Source organism: Saimiri boliviensis, chromosome 1, assembly GCF_048565385.1.
Source record: "Saimiri boliviensis isolate mSaiBol1 chromosome 1, mSaiBol1.pri, whole genome shotgun sequence".
Taxonomy (NCBI): Eukaryota; Metazoa; Chordata; class Mammalia; order Primates; family Cebidae; genus Saimiri; species Saimiri boliviensis.
The window spans coordinates 252,024,667-252,041,834 of NC_133449.1; the positions used below are offsets into that span (position 1 = coordinate 252,024,667).

A 17,168-nucleotide genomic window follows, 5' to 3' on the forward strand; every position below is an offset into this window, starting at 1 on the left:
ATAAAATGGGAGAGATTTCAGTTATCACTGAATTGAGGATAATATGGGAACATCTGTTTACATCTATCCAGGTATTCATGTGTCTATTTTCCTCAACATTATCATAGAAGTAGTGAACTAAGAGCAGATATACATACCTAACAGTTGTGTTTAGCAAGATCAGAATATGTATGTGGCACTGTCATTCATGACCTTGATAGGAAACAGATGGCATATTCTAGCTGGTCCATTCGAAGAGGATTAAATGAAGGAACTATTCACAAATAGGTGGGCAGAGTTTAAAAAATCAATGAGGCCAGGCGCGGTGGCTCAAGCCTGTAATCCCAGCACTTTGGGAGGCTGAGGCGGGTGGATCACGAGGTCAAGAGATCGAGACCATCCTGGTCAACATGGTGAAACCCCGTCTCTACTAAAAATACTAAAAATCAGCTGGGCATGGTGGCACGTGCCTGTAATCCCAGCTACTCAGGAGGCTGAGGCAGGAGAATTGCTTGAACCCAGGAGGCGGAGATTGCGGTGAGCCGAGATCGTGCCATTGCACTCCAGCCTGGGTAACAAGAGTGAAACTCCGTCTCAAAAAACAAACAAACAAAAAATCAATGAGATATTGTAGTATCCTGGGCTAGCAACAGAGAGGATGGGAATATTGCCCCTTAGACCTGAGGGGCAAAGAGAAGGAGTGCTACCCCGGAAAGAGAGCTGTGTGTAGAAGGCTGCCTGACAGCAGCTATAGTTCCAGTTAGAGGATTAATATCCACAGTGATCTTGCAGGAAGGGAGCCAGGGAAATAAATGCCCTGTTCTATATTCTCTGTGCTCTGACTCCTGCCAGTGCCTCTCCTTCACTGCTACACCCCTAGTACCCAGTAGCTCTGCAGGAGGGGAGGCTTTCCCATACTCTTTTTGTTCTTTGACTTCTGCCTGTGCCATCCCAGCCCCTCCACTGGCCAAACCTAACTGGAGAGAGAGGGTGACACAGCCCATAGATGCAGTCTGTAAGTCAGCTTTGTGGGGCATTGTGCTGAGTGAAGAAGGGTAGAAAGTGAATTATGTAAGAAAGACGTATGTAAGAAAATTAAAACACTTTGTTTTCTGGTAATAACACGCATAAATGAACTATTGTGAATCTATTGTAACAGATGAAAGTTCATTGCAAAATTATTACATAAGTTTAAAAGTGACCCCTCTTAAGGAAATTTTAATTAAGAGAAAAATATCCTAGAACTATGATAAGGGTCAAAACAGTATCTATGTCCTTTAGATATTAAGGACACAATATATCTGTCCTAAAAAAAGTGTTTATTAGGAGAAGAATCTTCCTAGAACACTAACTTGAACATAGAACTCTCATCACTACTCTAAAAAATTAAAATTAAAAATAATCTCAGCTGGATGCAGTGGCTCATGCCTGTAATCCCAGTGCTTTGGAAGGCCAAGGCAGGTGGATCACTTGAGTCCAGGAGTTCAAGACCAGCCTGGCCAGTATGGTGAAACCCTGTCTTTACTAAAACTACAGAAATTAGCCAGGTTTAGTGGATGTGCCTGTGGTCCCAACTGATCAGGAGGCTGAGGTCGGAGAAGCACTTGAACCTGGGAGCCAGAGGTTGCAGTGAGCCAAGATTGTACCTCTGCACTACTTTAGCCTGGAGACAGAATGAGACTCTGTCTCAAAACAAACCAACAAAAAACCCCCAAAAAAAACAGTCTCAATAGCAGATAAAGACTACTCCATTGCTTCTTGGAATAGAGGTATCTGTTTACTCTGGAGGGATGGACCTGCCTCTATGTGTGTGTGTAATACATATTAGCAATAGGGAACATAATTTTGACATATTTAACTTGAAGAAAGGGATGCTTAGACAGTGACAACCCAATATTGAATAATGCTCAATACTGAAGTTACTTTATAAAGATACGATTGTTGTATTAGTAGAGATGGTACAGTATATTCTCAGTAAGGACCTCAGTCTTTAGTCAGTTCTCATGCTCCTTGGTGTCTTGGCATTTGACATACTAGATTTACCATGTACTAGAGACTCTGAGCTTTGGTTTTTGTATCACAACATTGTCCTACTTCTCTATTGTTCATCCATTCTTTTGTTTAAAAAATGGCCAGACTGTGTTGCTGAACAAGACAGACATAACCCCTGCCCCTTGGAGCCTGTGAGCATCCTTTCTTCCTCTCTTCCTGTAGCCTCTTTCATGATTTCCCTATGGATATTAGCCCTTAGCTGATTGCTTTGTCTCCTTTAGTCTTGATTTTCCTTCTATGAGAACTGTTTCATTTTCCTAGCTTAAGTTCCTAGCTTAAGTTCTCATCTTTACCCTGAATTTTATTCATTTAGCCATTTAATAAATTTTTGTTCAGATCTAACTGTGTTCCTGTTACAAAGGATACAAAAATGATAAAGGTAGCCTTTGCCCTCAGAGTTGCTGACACACACATAAAAAACAAGTTAAAGTACAGTGTGATAGACATATGTACATGGTGCCATAGGACATAAGAAGGGGATGCCTGGCTTGGACTTGAAGGAAAACTGAGAGAACAACTATCCCCAGTAGAAGGCTGAGCATTTCAAATCCCTGTGAAACCTAGGATTTTGAAAGCATAGTATGCTTTGGCAGCAGCAGGTGGTGCAGTGTGACTGGAACCTTTAAAAAACAGTGGGAGATGAGGCTGAGCATTTAGGGAGACGCCAGGTTGTCCCAAAGGTAATATTCTCAATATTAAACTAATATTCTTCTACCATAAATGAGCTCCCCCAGCAACTTCTCATTTCTGTCAATGGAACTTTCATTCTTTATGTCCAAACCCTGAAGTGCCAAATTCAGGTCTGCCTCAGCATTTGTTGTCAGTCCTCATTTGTATCATTTCTGTATTCAAAACATTCTTCTGTGCATCCTATACTATTTCCACTATCTACACTTACCACCTAATTGGTAGTTTACTTCAAAACTGTAAATACTTGCCTTTCTTCTTGCTCTTTCACTTTTTGTTTTTTTCCTGGAAGTTAATTTCTAAAATCCCTCATTTTACCATGTTGCTGACCCTGAGCAAAAGAGGACAGTGATATTTTATTTCCTACAAGCTTACATCCTTTCCAAGTGTTTTAAACCCATAATCCTTTCTCTTATTTTGGAGTTAGGAGTCTTGCTCTGTCACCCATGTTGGAATACAGTGGCATAATCATGGCTCACTGTAGCTTCGAATTATCAGGCTCAATTGATCCTTCTGCCTCAGCTTCTTAATTATCTGGGACTATAGGTGTGTACCACTATGCCCAGCTATTTTTTTTTTTTTTTGAGATGGAGTCTTGCTCTGTTGACCAGGCTGGAATGCAGCGGTGCAGTCTTGGCTCACTGCAACCTCTGCCCCCTGGGTTCAAGTGATTCTTCTGCGTCAGCCTCCTGAGTAGCTGGGACTACAGGTGTGTGCCACCATGCCTGGCTAATTTTTTGTATCTTTAGTAGAGACAGGGTTTCACTGTGTTAGCCAGGATGGTCTTGATCTCCTGACCTTATGATCTGCCTGCCTCTGCCTCCCAAAGTGCTGGGATTACAGCCTTGAGCCACCACACCTGGCCACTCAGCTAATTTTTAAAAATATTTTTTAGAGACAAGGTCTTGCTGTGTTGTCCAGAATGGTCTTGAACTTCTGGCCTCAAGTGATCCTCCCACCTTGGCCTCTTGAGTCACTGGGATTACAGGTATTAGTATGCCTGGCTCCCATAATCTTTTAATAAACACAAAAATCTCAAGCACTGTTATTCCCATTAAAAACCACAGAATTGCAGAATTCAGAGATAATCTATAGCAAATAATAGGTTCCATTAACTTTCTGTTTTTTCTTTCTTTCTTTCTTTCTTTCTTTTTTTTTTTTTATTTTGAGACACGATCTTGCTCTGTTACCCAGGCTAGGGTACAGTGGTATGACATGGCTTAACTGAAGCCTTTATCTGTTGGGCTCAAGAGTTCCTCCTGCTTCAGCCTCCTGAGTAGCTGGGACTACTCAGGAGGCACATGCCACCACACCCAGACAGTTAAAAATTTTTTTTGTAGAGATGAGTCTCAATATGTTGTCTAGCCTGGTCTTGAACTCCTGAACTCAAGGGGTCCTCCTGCCTCAGCCTTTCGGCATGCTGGGATTATAGGTCTGGCCCACCATACTCAGCCTACTTTGAGTTTTTATCATGAACATGGCATTTATTATACTGAGTGAGATTTTTACTTTTTTTTTTTTTTTTTTTTTGAGACGGAGTTTCGCTCTTGGTACCCAGGCTGGAGTGCAATGGCGTGATCTCGGCTCACCACAACCTCCACCTCCTGGGTTCAGGCAGTTCTCTTGCCTCAGCCTCCAGAGTAGCTGGGATTACAGGCACATGCCACCATGCCCAGCTAATTTTTTGTATTTTTAGTAGAGACGGGGTTTCACCATGTTGACCAGGATAGTCTCGATATCTTGACCTCATGATCCACCCGCCTCGGCCTCCCAAAGTGCTGGGATTACAGGCGTGAGCCACCGCGCCCGGCCCTGAGTGAGGTTTTTAAAGGACAGGTTCCCCTTCTCCCAATCATATCTTCTTTGCTACAATTCTAACCTGTTAACTTAGCCAGATCACTTGTCTCCATGCGAAGTCATATATTCCCTGACTCTAGAAAGAGATAGCTTGTGTTAGAATCCTGGTTCCACCACTTTCTAGTTTCAGCAATGTTCCTCATTTCTCTAAGCTTTAACAACATTGTATGAAAAAAGCAAGTAGCGATAATAAGTACCTCACAGATTGAGTTAATCACTTGATCTTAGCCAAAAGGTCGAGAAGCGGTAAGATTGAGTTAATCTGTGTAGCCTAGCTCCCAGCATGTGCAAGCATGCAATACATGTTGGCTACAAAATGTATGTACCTTGAAAACGTCTTGCTCACTTTGCTCTTGTTGATGCTTCCCTACCTCCCTCTGCCGCGCTAAAAGGTCTCACTGTGCTCCTCCCTATTGCCTGTGTTTTACTTGTCATTTCAAGTTCAATTCAGTTGCCTCTTTTTTAATAGTCTTTTCTAACTCCTTCAGTTTGTGTTGACCTCTGAATTCCTATAGGTACTTCTATGCCATTTTAGTAATTATATTTCTATTTTTATGGCATATTTCTGCCTTTTATGGTATTCCTTCTTAACTTTATATGCAATAAAAGAGTTGTGGAATTACCATCTCAGTCAGGATACAGAACAGTTTCATCATTTCCCCCAAAAAATCTACCTTGGGATTTCTTTTTAAACAATTTACTGGGTATACATTCTTTTTCTACATATACAGTTTAGGTTCTTGAATTTTAGTATTTGTTTTATACTAATTTGTCTTCCCTAAGCATGGCTTAGTATTGTGGATATAGTGAGTGAGTAGATTCTTGAATGTTTGCATTGTATAAAACAAAGCCTAAAAACATGGTAAATTTGAACATCTTAAGAAGCCACTAATTTAAATGATTTAACTTTGGTCTTTCAGGGTCATTTTATTTAGGTACAGAATTTCAGCTGAAAATTATTTCTGTATAACTTGTTAAAAATGGTCTTAGAGCATTGCCAGGGCTAATAAAACCCAGTGTTTGTCTTTAGAAAGCAAAAAGCTTTCTATTTTTATTACTGAATATATACTTAGAGTTTCTATAGTTTTCTTTCTTTCTTCTTTTTTTTCCCCCCTGAGATGGAGTCTTGCTCTGGCGCCCAGGCTGGAGTGCAGTGGCGCAATCTCAACTCACTGCAATGTCTGCTTCCCAAGTTCAAATGATTCTCCTGCTTCAGCCTCCCCAGTAGTTGGGACTACAGGAGTGCACCACCACACCTGGCTAGTTTTTGTATATTTAGTAGAGATGGGGTTTCACCATATTGGCCAGGCTGGTCTTGAACTCCTGACATCAGGTGATCTGCCTGCCTTGGCCTCCCAAAGTGCTGGGATTACAGGCATGAGCCACTGTGCCTGGTTGGTTTCTATTGTTTTCTAACCCTATTAGTTTAAATTCTAATGTAGAAAAAAATTTAAAAATTCCAGTGTGAAGCAAATTTTATGTGTTTCTTCTCTTGGATTACATTTGGCTGTTATGATATTAATTGCTGAATTTATTTATGGAATTTTGCCTTTTTTCTTAAGCACAGTTGAATTTTAAGCAATTCAGTTAAAAATGAATTGGGCCGAGTGTGGTGGCTTATGCCTGTAATCCCAGCACTTTGGGAGGCTGAGGCGGGCAGATCACAAGGTCAGGAGCTCAAGACCATTCTGGTTAACATGGTGAAACGCTGTCACTAATTAAAAAACAAAAACAAAATCAAAAAGTTAGCTAGGTGTATGGCACATGCCTGTAGTCCCAGCTACTTGGGAGGCTGAGGCAGGAGAACTGCTTGAACCCGGGAGGCAGAGGTTGTAGTGAGCTGGGATTGTGCCACTGTACTCCAGCCTTGGCCACAGAGCAAGACTCTGTCTCAAAAAAAAAAAAAAATGTGGAAGTCTGTTTTATAGATTATTTTTAAATCGGAGGTCAGTACAAGTAAGAGTATTTATACTTGGAAAAAGGTGGGGCTGATATGGACAAGCAAATGATGCTGCATGATTTCCTTAATCTTTGCTCTTGGGTGTAATGGAGATCCATCTCCAGAGAGGGCAAAATATGGTTAGCATTTGCATCCCATTCAGTAGACTTTACTTCGTAATGAAGTGAATTGAATTTAATCATGTGTGTCTTTTTTTCCCTTCCCCAACAGCTTCCATGCCTATGGCTGTTCTAAAATTGGGCCAAATATATCCATTTCAGAGAGGCTTTTTCTGTAAAGACAACAGCATCAACTATCCGTACCATGACAGTACCGTCACATCCACTGTCCTCATCCTAGTGGGGGTTGGCTTGCCCATTTCCTCTGTAAGTAAATTAATAAGTAGGTAGTGATGGGTTTGTTGTGCTGGAGGTTGGATGAAGTGATGGAGTTGGGATGGGGGTAAATCCGTAGTACTGTCTTCACCAATGTTGATATAGTGAATGATTGCTTGAGGAATACACCCACTGTTTTAGTTCAGGGACAGTGTTTCTCCAGTTAAAGGTGGATGTTACCCAGGATAACTTGATGCCATACTGAAGAATTATCGAATGATTGTTTTTGAATAGGGAGTCTTTTTCAGTCATTTGGACCAATTCATCTCAGTAAACAACTGAAGAAATTTAGGCCCAGACACTTGTTAAAGCCCAGTAAGCTATTGTATGGCAGAGCCGAAATTAAGATTATGCTTGCTTTATCATGCTATTAAGTGGAAATTGAGGCCATGGAAAAGGAAAACTTTCGCATATTAAATTTGAGAAAACAAACTCAGCAGAAAGACCACAAATATATATGCAAAATAAAATTATCGGACTACATTAAAATATGTCACTATTGGCTGGGCATATTTTGGCATGTTATTGGCTTGTGCCTATAATCCCAGCATTTAGGGAGGCCAAGGCAGGAGAGTTGTTTGAACCTGGGTGGTGGAGGTTGTGGTGAGCCAAGTTCGCACCATTGCACTCCAGCCTGGGCAACAAAACTCTGTCTCAAAAAAAAAAAAAAAAAAAAAGCCCAAAAAGCAAAGTCACTGTTTCTTACTGTGTACTGTACTTCAGACAGCTTATCAGTTTGTAGGATACTATTGGGTTTCACTGTTTTAAGTAAAAACTTTCATTCTAGATTAAGATTCACAAACTAGGTTAAGATTGCCACTTGGGATATTGTGCCTACTTTCTTTACCCTTGGCTCTCATTCCTTAATCTTGCCATTGTCATTTTATGTGACTTGGAAATAAAAGGGAAGGAGGAGGGTGAAGATTTCCCTCTTAGAGTGTCTTGGCAGTGTAGCATATCACACCTTATTTCTCCTCTGGCCACCTGTCTTTTGTCAGATGGCCTTCCTAGATTTATGACTTACAAAACTGTAGTCTTAGTAAACTAAGCAGCCTTGTTCTGCGTTAGGACTGGCTGGCTTTTCTCTCTCTATTTTGCCCCCAAATCGACTAAGAATAATAACCTAGTTGTTTGTTTTTCCAGTTTATATATCTGAGTTCATTCTTTTTGTCTGGTAGATATTTTTTTAATGGTCTTCAGCTCAGTATTTTGAAGGTGAAGGGATCCAGGATTTTTATTATATTCTAAGATATATAAGTATTAATATATTCTTACAATTCTAATTTGATTATAGCTACTTTTATGGGAGTAAAAGAATAGAAAAATCTAGCATTTAGTTTAAGGAGATACTTCATTTTCTAAGAAATAAATCCCACCGTAACTGGTAACTTAAATTTCAGCCATTCAGCTAATGAGAAATAGTGTGCAGGGAAGTACTGCCACTTAGATGACAATAGATGGTGTTACTGTACTTATATGAAGTACTAAGTAGTTGTGGTAACCATGATTTTGAGCAACTATTACCAGATAAAGTTTTTTTTTTTTTTAACTGCCCCTGTAGTTGCGGAGATAGTTGCTTGAGAGTGAATAAATTATTTTAATTGTAAAAATAACATGTAATTTTTTTTTTTTTTTTTGAGAGAGTGAGTTTTGCTCTTGTCGCTCAGGCTAAAATGCAATGGTGCAATCTTGGCTCACTGCAACCTCTACTTCCTGGGTTCAAGTGATTCTGCTGCCTCAGCCTCCCAAGTAGCTGGGACTACAGGTGTGCACTGCCACACCCAGCTAATTTTTATGCAGAGATGGGGTTTTGCCATGTTGGCCAGGCTGGTCTTGAACTCCTGACCTTAAGGAATCCACCCGCCTCAGCTTGGGTTCAAGCGATTCTCCCACCTCAGCCTCAAGTAGCTGGAATTACAGGTGCCTGTCACCATACCCAGCTAATTTTTGTATTTTTAGTGGCGATGGAGTTTTGCTATGTTGGCCACCTGGCAACATGCGCTTGGCCCATAATCTTTTTATTAATTAAAAAAATTATTATAAAGTAGAAAGGGAAAATGAACAACCCTTAGTTCTAACTGAAGACAACTACTGGTAGCATTTTGATGCTTCCTTTAGTTTGACAGTTTTTTTGTTTGTTTTTTAGATGGAATCTTGCTCTGTTGCCCAGGCTGGAGTGCAGTGGCACAATTTTGACTCACTGCAACCTCCACCTCCCAGGTTCAATCAATTCTCCTGCCTCGACCTCCCGAGTAGTTGGGACTACAGGCACGTACCATCATGCCTGGCTAATTTCTGTATTTTTAGTAGAGATGGGGCTTCACCATTTTGGCCAGGCTGGTCTCACACTCCTGACCTCAGGTGATCCACCTGCCTTGGCCTCCCAGAGTTCTGGGATTATAGGCGTAAACCACCATGCCCAACCTAGTTTGACAGTTTTTAAATCATTATGAGCACACCACAGGTTTAGTTTTCTGCCTTGTTTTTTTTTAACTTATCTTTATAACAAATATTTTCGAGTTATAGTGTTATAATATCAAGCAGCTTAAATAAAGAGCAGTAGGGCTAAATTTTTTTTTAAGGAGTGGAAAAAGACCTGGTATGAATCCTTGAGTTCTTGGGTATTAATTCCTGTGAGTTTGCTGTTAGAATCAACCTGGAAAAATATTTTAATGCCAATTATTTATTTATTTGTTTGTTTTTTGAGACAGAGTCTTGCCGTGTTGCCCAGGCTGAAGTGCAGTTGCATGATCTTGGCTCACTGCAACTGCAACCTCTACCTCCTGGGTTCAAGCAATTCTCTTGCCTCAGTCTCTAGAGTAGCTGGGACTATAGGCACACACCACCATGCTCGGCTAATTTTTTGTATTTTTTTGTTTATTTTTTGAGATGGAGTCTTGCTCTGTCACCAGGTTGGAGTGCAATGGTGCGATCTCGGCTTACTGCAACCTCCACCTCTCGGGTTCAAGCGATTCTTCTGCCTCAGCCTCCTGAGTAGTTAGGATTACGGGTTTGTGCCACCACACCTGGCTATTTTTTGTATTTTTAGTAGAGACAGAGTTTCACCATGTTGGCCAGGATAGTCTTGATCTCCTGACCTCAGGATTCACCTGCCTTTGCCTCCCAAAGTTCTGGGATACAGGCATGAGCACTGTGCCTGGCCAGTTTTTTTGTATTTTTATTGGAGATGGGGTTTCACCATGTTGGTTAGGCTGATGTTGAAATCCTGACCTCAGGTGATTCACCCGTCTCGCCTCCCAGAGTGCTGGGATTATAGGCATGAGCCACCACGCCCAACCTGATGCCAATTTATTTTTAATTAAAGAATTAATATTTGGCCATTTTCTGGGCCTTAAATGTGCTTGAATATGCAAGGAGGGATTCTTGCAAATTCTTAGGGTAGATTTGTTTTAATAGTTTGGTATAATATCTGTTGTTATACATAGAACATAATTTCTATAAAGTGAATTATTTATGCTTAGTATAACTAATATACATATGCTTTATAATTTGAACAGATTATTTGGGATGATAGAAAATATATAAAGTGGTGATTTATTTTTACAGTGCAAGGTTCATAATCTTTTTTAAAAATATATTCTTGACTGTTTCTTCTTTAGCTGTCCAAAAAGGTACCACATTCAGAAAACTATAGATTTCTGCATTATTTGGCTTAACACTTTGTTTTTGTCTTTGTGTTTTTTTTTTTTTTTTTTTTTTTTTTTTGAGACGGAGTTTCACTCTTGTTACCCAGGCTGGAGTGCAATGGCGCGATCTCGGCTCACCGCAACCTCCACCTCCTGGGTTCAGGCAATTCTCCTGCCTCAGCCTCCTGAGTAGCTGGGATTACAGGCACGAGCCACCATGCCCAGCTAATTTTTTTGTATTTTTAGTAGAGACGAGGTTTCACCATGTTGACCAGGATGGTCTCGATCTCTCGACCTCGTGATCCACCCGCCTCGGCCTCCCAAAGTGCTGGGATTACAAGCTTGAGCCACCGCGCCCGGCCTGTCTTTGTGTTTTAATGATTTATATTAGATTTCATACCAGACTTTTTTCTCATCATTTTTGGTTTTGTGTAGGTCTGTCTACCTTCTCCCTTGGTAATTCATTGTACATTTACTTGTATAAATTCTTTTATTTCTAGGAAAAGGTAAGATTTTTTGTATGCAAACTTTCAGAGTAATGATAGTGACAATAAAGTTAGTATTAAATCTCAAATCCATATGTGGCAATGAATAAGTATATTTTGTATAGATTTAAAAATATATAGTTTTGGGATAGAAAACTTATGTGTGTTTAATAGGCTATTTTATATTGACTTGCGTATTGACTGTAAGTAGCTGCTTTTCTTAAGTCATGATTACCGTATGGCATAACCTTTTATCAAAAATATTTAGCCTAGGGCCGGGCGTGGTGGCTCAAGCCTGTAATCCCAGCACTTTGGGAGGCCGAGGCAGGTGGATCACGAGGTCAAGAGATCGAGACCATCCCGGTCAACATGGTGAAACCCCGTCTCTACTAAATATACAAAAAATCAGCTGGGCATGGTGGCGCGTGCCTGTAATCCCAGCTACTCAGGAGGCTGAGGCAGGAGAATTACCTGAACCCAGGAGGCGGAGGTTGCAGTGAGCCGAGATCGCACCATTGCACTCCAGCCTGGGTAACAAGAGCGAAACTCCGTCTCAAAAAAAAAAAAAAAAAAATTTAGCCTAAAATAACAGTATAGCCAGTACTTGTGACCAACTTATAAAACTCTTTCTAAAGAGTTACTGTATTATTTATGGTGACCTAAACTCAGAATGTACATAGATGTTTGTGAAAAAGTCTTAATCACTTTATATATTTGATTTTATGTTTTAGATGGAGTCTCGCTCTGTTACCCAGGCTGGAGTGTGGTGGTCTAATCTCGGCTCACTGCAACCTCCGCCTCCTGGGTTCAAGTTATTCTTCTGCTTCAGCCTCCCAAAGAGCTGAGACTACAGGTGTGCACTGCCACACCCAGCTAATTTTTTGTATTCTTTAGTAGAGATGGGGTTTCACTGTGTTGGCCAGGCTGATCTTGAACTCCTGACCTCAAGCAATCCACCCACCTCGGCCTCCCAAAGTACTGGGATTACAGGTGTAAACCACCGCACCCAGCCTCTTTATATATTTTTTTAATTAGTGAAAAACAGATGACTACCTCAAAGAAAAATGGGAAAGGGCATAAATAGAAAGCTGTTGATAGAAGAAAATTGCCAAGAAATATAAAGAAATGCTTTATTTAATATTTAACATTTCTTAAGACTGTTAAGTCTTGAGAAATCGAAGTTCATATTAAAACAACACTGAGAAGAGTTTGGCCTGTCAATATTAGGAAAGGTGAGAACTTTCCCAGCTTATCAAGCATAGAAAACAGGTGTTCTCGTACACAAATCTGGCAGGGATATAAATTGGCATCAAAAAGGGTATATTGTTTGACCTAGAAATTATACTGGAAGCAATTTATCGTAGAAATGTAAGTTTCATGTAGAGAATTAGTCACAAGACTGTTGATTACAGCACTTTTTATAGCAGAAAATTGGAAATAAATAAGTTCAGCTGTATGGGACTGTTTTATGATTTATTCTAGTGATTAAATATTATAGTTATTTCATAATTTTTCATGATATTTATTGACATGGAAAGATTTTTGTAATATATTGAGAGTAGAGGGAAAATAATAGTAATGGTTCTCTCTGAATAGTGGTATTGTTAGTATATGAGTTATTTTCATTTTATCTTCTATATTTTTTGTTTTTTAGCCTTCCTTGAACATTGTTTTTCAAATAAGGAAGGCTATTTTTATTTTTTAAAAACCCATTAGAATTTTTTCTATTTTCATTTTTATATACTTGAAATTTAAATGCCTAAACTATATACCCATTTTTACATAGTATTTTGGAAACTTAACTGTTATGTTATGTTTGTGAGTTTAGTTTTGTCTGTTTCTAAGAAAGTACCAAAAGAAAAAAAAGATCAAAATAACTATATTTTGAGAATTCGCAATAAATGAAACTTAATTCCTTGTCCTGTGGCTCAGCAGACTGTGTAGCTGACTAGGCTTTTTAGAAGTGATTGGTTGTCTCTGAACCTGAGTGGATCTACACATACACATGTGTATATATATATAATGTATATATATTATATATGTATTATATATATCTCCCTTTGGAGATAGCATCTGCTATATTTTAGATTAGTGCAATGGAATACTGTTCAGCAACAAAAAGGAACAGTATATCCATGGTGCTATGTAGGTGAACTTTAAAAGATTATTTTGTGAAGGCAATTTTATAATTTTCCCTAATATTAGAAGAGTTTCCTTCTCATGTAAAATAGTTTTTAACCAGTTTCTCAGTTTTGCTGGATACCCCACCACCAATATTTCTAACTAAAAGAGTTTGTTAACATTGGTATTATGGTTCCAAGATCCTGAGCATTTGCGCAAGAGTAAGTTGAAGAAGATGTGGCGTGACCATATTCGTATGCTGTCCTATCCTGTCTCTAGTAAAGGATGCGAAGTGTTCTTGTGGTATTTGGTTTGTGGAAGCAATAAATTACTGTGTCACATGCTCTGTCTTGAACCATTATAAATATTCCCTGGTAAAAGATAGAAAGTTGTGTTTATTTATGGCTGAGTATGAGCTTACTATGCAGAGTCTGAGTCACGGGCGAACTGACTAGTGAATGTATCAAAAAGTGGAATGTGGGAATGTAAAAAAAGGGTGTATCTCTTTGGAAAACAGTTTGGCAATTTCTGAAAAATTTAAGCATCAACTTACCATATGACCTAGCAATCCCACTTGTAGGTATCTACCCATTAGAAATGGAAACATATTTTCAAAAATACTTGCCTATGAATGTTCATAGTATTAGTTACAATAGCACAAAATTGTAAACAACCTAAGTGTCCATTAACTGGTGAGTGGATAAACTGAATGTGTATATACATACAATTGATTGCTATTAATTAGTAAAAAAGGAAAAAAATGCATGTTGTAACACAGATGAACCTCAAAAACATACTAAGTGATAAAAGCTACATACAAAATACTACATATTGTGTAATTCCATTTATTTGAAATGTCTAGAAAAGGCAAATTTATGTAGAGACAGAAAGCAGATGAGTGGTTGCCTGGGTTTGTTAGTGGAAGCAGCAATTGAATGCAAATGGGCTCAAGGGAATTTAGGGGGAATTAAAATGTTCTAAAACTAGATCGTGGTGATATTGCATAGCTATATAAATTTACCAAAGCCATTGAATTACATATATATACTTAGACTGGGTGAATTTTATGTATGTAAATTATAGCTCAATTAAAGAAAAGGGGAAGAGTAAAAATGAATTCTGACAGCTCAAGTAATAAGAGAAACAGTGTTTGACATGTGTAGTCATTTGAGAAATGATGAAAGGGTTTTAGAGATGTAATCTTTCGGGTAAAAGGAAAAGGATTTTTGACTTGAACTGATAAATGAAGAAAGGGAACTCTTTCATTTTTGCCTTGAAATCTTGAGGAAATGTCAAAGATAATATCAGGTATCTATTTAAATATTTGCATTTATCTACACTTTTGTACACTGTGTCTGGTGATGTAAGTTAGTGGTGTGCACTAACCCCTTTGGGATAGCTTATCAAGGAACTTAATGTTTATATCTTAATTCCACATAAAAATGTATATTAAGGAAATAATTAGAAATGCAAACAAGAATTTGTATTAGGAAATGTTTACTATAGCATCATAAAGGGTAATCAAAAAATTAAAAATAACCTAGATGTTGTCAAAGTAGGGGGAATTGTTAAATTATAATTGTTTTTGCTCGGTCTCTCTTGGTTTCAAGGAGTAGAAATTCTTTCTAACTGGATTAAGTAAAACTGGGCTTTGTTGAAAAGGATACAAGGCACTCTAGTAACCCCAAACAGCAAGATTTTCAAGGAGTAGAAATTCTTTCTAACTGGATTAAGTAAAACTGTGCTTTGTTGAAAAGGATACAAGGCACTCTAGTAACCCCAAACAGCAAGATCACTGAGGCCTTTTGGGAATGGAGAACCAGAGCTACCTTCCCATTTTGCCCTTTCAGGGGCCAGGCTAGTCACCACTTCCTCCTCTGTAGACCTACTTCGTTCTCAGCTTCTCCTTCAGCCAGTTTTCCCTGTAAATGGCCCAATGCTACATGCCACCTTGAACTTACTCAGTTTTTGTTACAATCTCCATATTTCCAGAACAGGAATCTGAAAGAGCTGATCTTTTTGAGCCTTAAGCGGGTCAGTGAACAACCCTTGGTTTGGTCTTTCTCTTCATCCGCTTTCAGGGGTCTGTATTTAGGTTTAGATAGATAGTCAAGATGAAATGGCATTGGGTAATGGCATTGATTTAGTACATCTCATGGGCTTATATGAGATATGACAAATACTGGCTATTATTATCAATTTTAAAATGTTTCTAAGGTCTTTAGTGATAGCAGCCTCTTCTCTTGAATAGTGCTCATTTGTGGTAGATTCATGCATATTTCTAAGGCCTGTGGTGATGGTAGCCTCCTCTCAGAATAGTGTGCATTTGTGGTAGATTCATGCATATTTTCTTATATTTCCTTATTAAAACCTGCAGTCTGGTGTTACCCTTTCTTATTAAAACCTCTTTTACTGTCAATTGAAAACCCATTGGTTGCCATATTGGGCATTGTGGGTGAATCTCCACCTCCTGAATGTCCTCTCTTTCTGATGTGGCCACGGTGATGTCACTTTCTTCTGACCTGCCCTCAGCCCACCCAAGCCTACCTTAGTGGATCTTCTTCCACCGCTCATGTTCTTCCTTTGCTGTTGCTGTGTGCTTCACCCTTCACTTCTTTTCTGTTTATATACATCCTGTACAGTGTTTTGCACCTCTGTGGTCCTATATTTCCAAATCTCTGTCTTGGTCCTAGACCCCTTCTGCTGAGATGCAGACTCTCATAACTGCTGGCTTATCAAATATTACCACTCAGAGGCATCACCAACTCTTCTTTTCTTTTGAACACTCAGAGTTCTTTGTACCACAATTTATTCTGTCTATAGTTATGTACTGTGCCTTATTCAATTTGTATTCCTACTAGCACCTAGCAGAATTCCTTGCACAGTACATTTACTTAGTATTTGTCTACATGAATATTTTAATTTTTAAAAATGGGGTGTTATCCTTTGTATATGGTTTTATTTTGTTCCCCGACTTCCTAAAAAATACCCACAAACTTTTTTTCTAAATCTAAGAATAATTTCTAACATGGTTTTATGGTCAGAGGAAAAAAAAACGCTTAATATTAATGGACATATATGTTTTTTTTTTTTTTTTTTTTTTTAATTGCATTTTAGGTTTTGGGGTACATGTGATGAACATGCAAGATTGTTGCATAGGTACACACATGGCAGTGTGCTTTGCTGCCTTCCGTCCCCTCACCTGTATCTGTCATTTCTCCCCATGCTATCTCTTCCCACCTCCCCACCCCCCGCCCCTCCCCCATTTCCCCCCAACAGACCCCAGTGTGTAGTGCTCCCCTCCCTGTGTCCATGTGTTCTCATTGTTCAACACCCGCCTATGAGCGAGAATATACGGTGTTTGATTTTCTGCTCTTGTGTCAGTTTGCTGAGAATGATGGTTTCCAGGTTCATCCATGTCCCTATAAAGGACGTGAACTCATCGTTTTTGATGGCTGCATAATATTCCATGGTGTATATGTACCACATTTTCCCTATCCAGTCTATCATCGTTGGGCATTTGGGTTGGTTCCAGGTCTTTGCTATTGTAAACAGTGCTGCAATGAACATTCGTGTGCACGTGTCCTTGTAGTAGAATGATTTATAATCCTTTGGATATATACCCAGTAATGGGATTGCTGGGTCAAATGGGATTTCTATTTTTAGGTCCTTGAGGAATCGCCACACTGTCTTCCACAATGGTTGAATTAATTTACATTCCCACCAACAGTGTAAAAGTGTTCCTATTTCTCCACATCCTCTCCAGCATCTGTTGTTTCCCGATTTTTTAATGATCGCCATTCTAACTGGTGTGAGATGGTATCTCAATGTGGTTTTGATTTGCATTTCTCTGATGACCAGTGATGATGAGCATTTTTTCATATGTTTGTTGGCCTCCTGTATGTCTTCTTTTGTAAAGTATCTGTTCATATCCTTTGCCCATTTTTGAATGGGCTTGTGTGTTTTTTTCTTGTAGATCTGCTTTAGTTCTTTGTAAATTCTGGAT

The 17,168-nt window shown here is 39.1% G+C and overlaps 1 protein-coding gene across 2 annotated transcripts in view; it reads left to right on the plus strand.

The window, feature by feature from the left end:
- PLPP1 (phospholipid phosphatase 1) overlaps nucleotides 1-17,168 on the plus strand; it is a 107,334-nt gene that overhangs the window by 35,301 nt on the left and 54,865 nt on the right. Inside the window, exon 2 of one of the 2 annotated variants that reach the window (XM_003925851.4) lies at nucleotides 6,746-6,900. The exons of the other annotated variant lie outside the window; for it this stretch is intronic. Coding sequence (XP_003925900.1) covers nucleotides 6,746-6,900 — 155 coding nt within the window. The remainder of the gene's footprint in view (nucleotides 1-6,745; nucleotides 6,901-17,168) is intronic. 2 annotated transcript variants of the gene reach the window in all.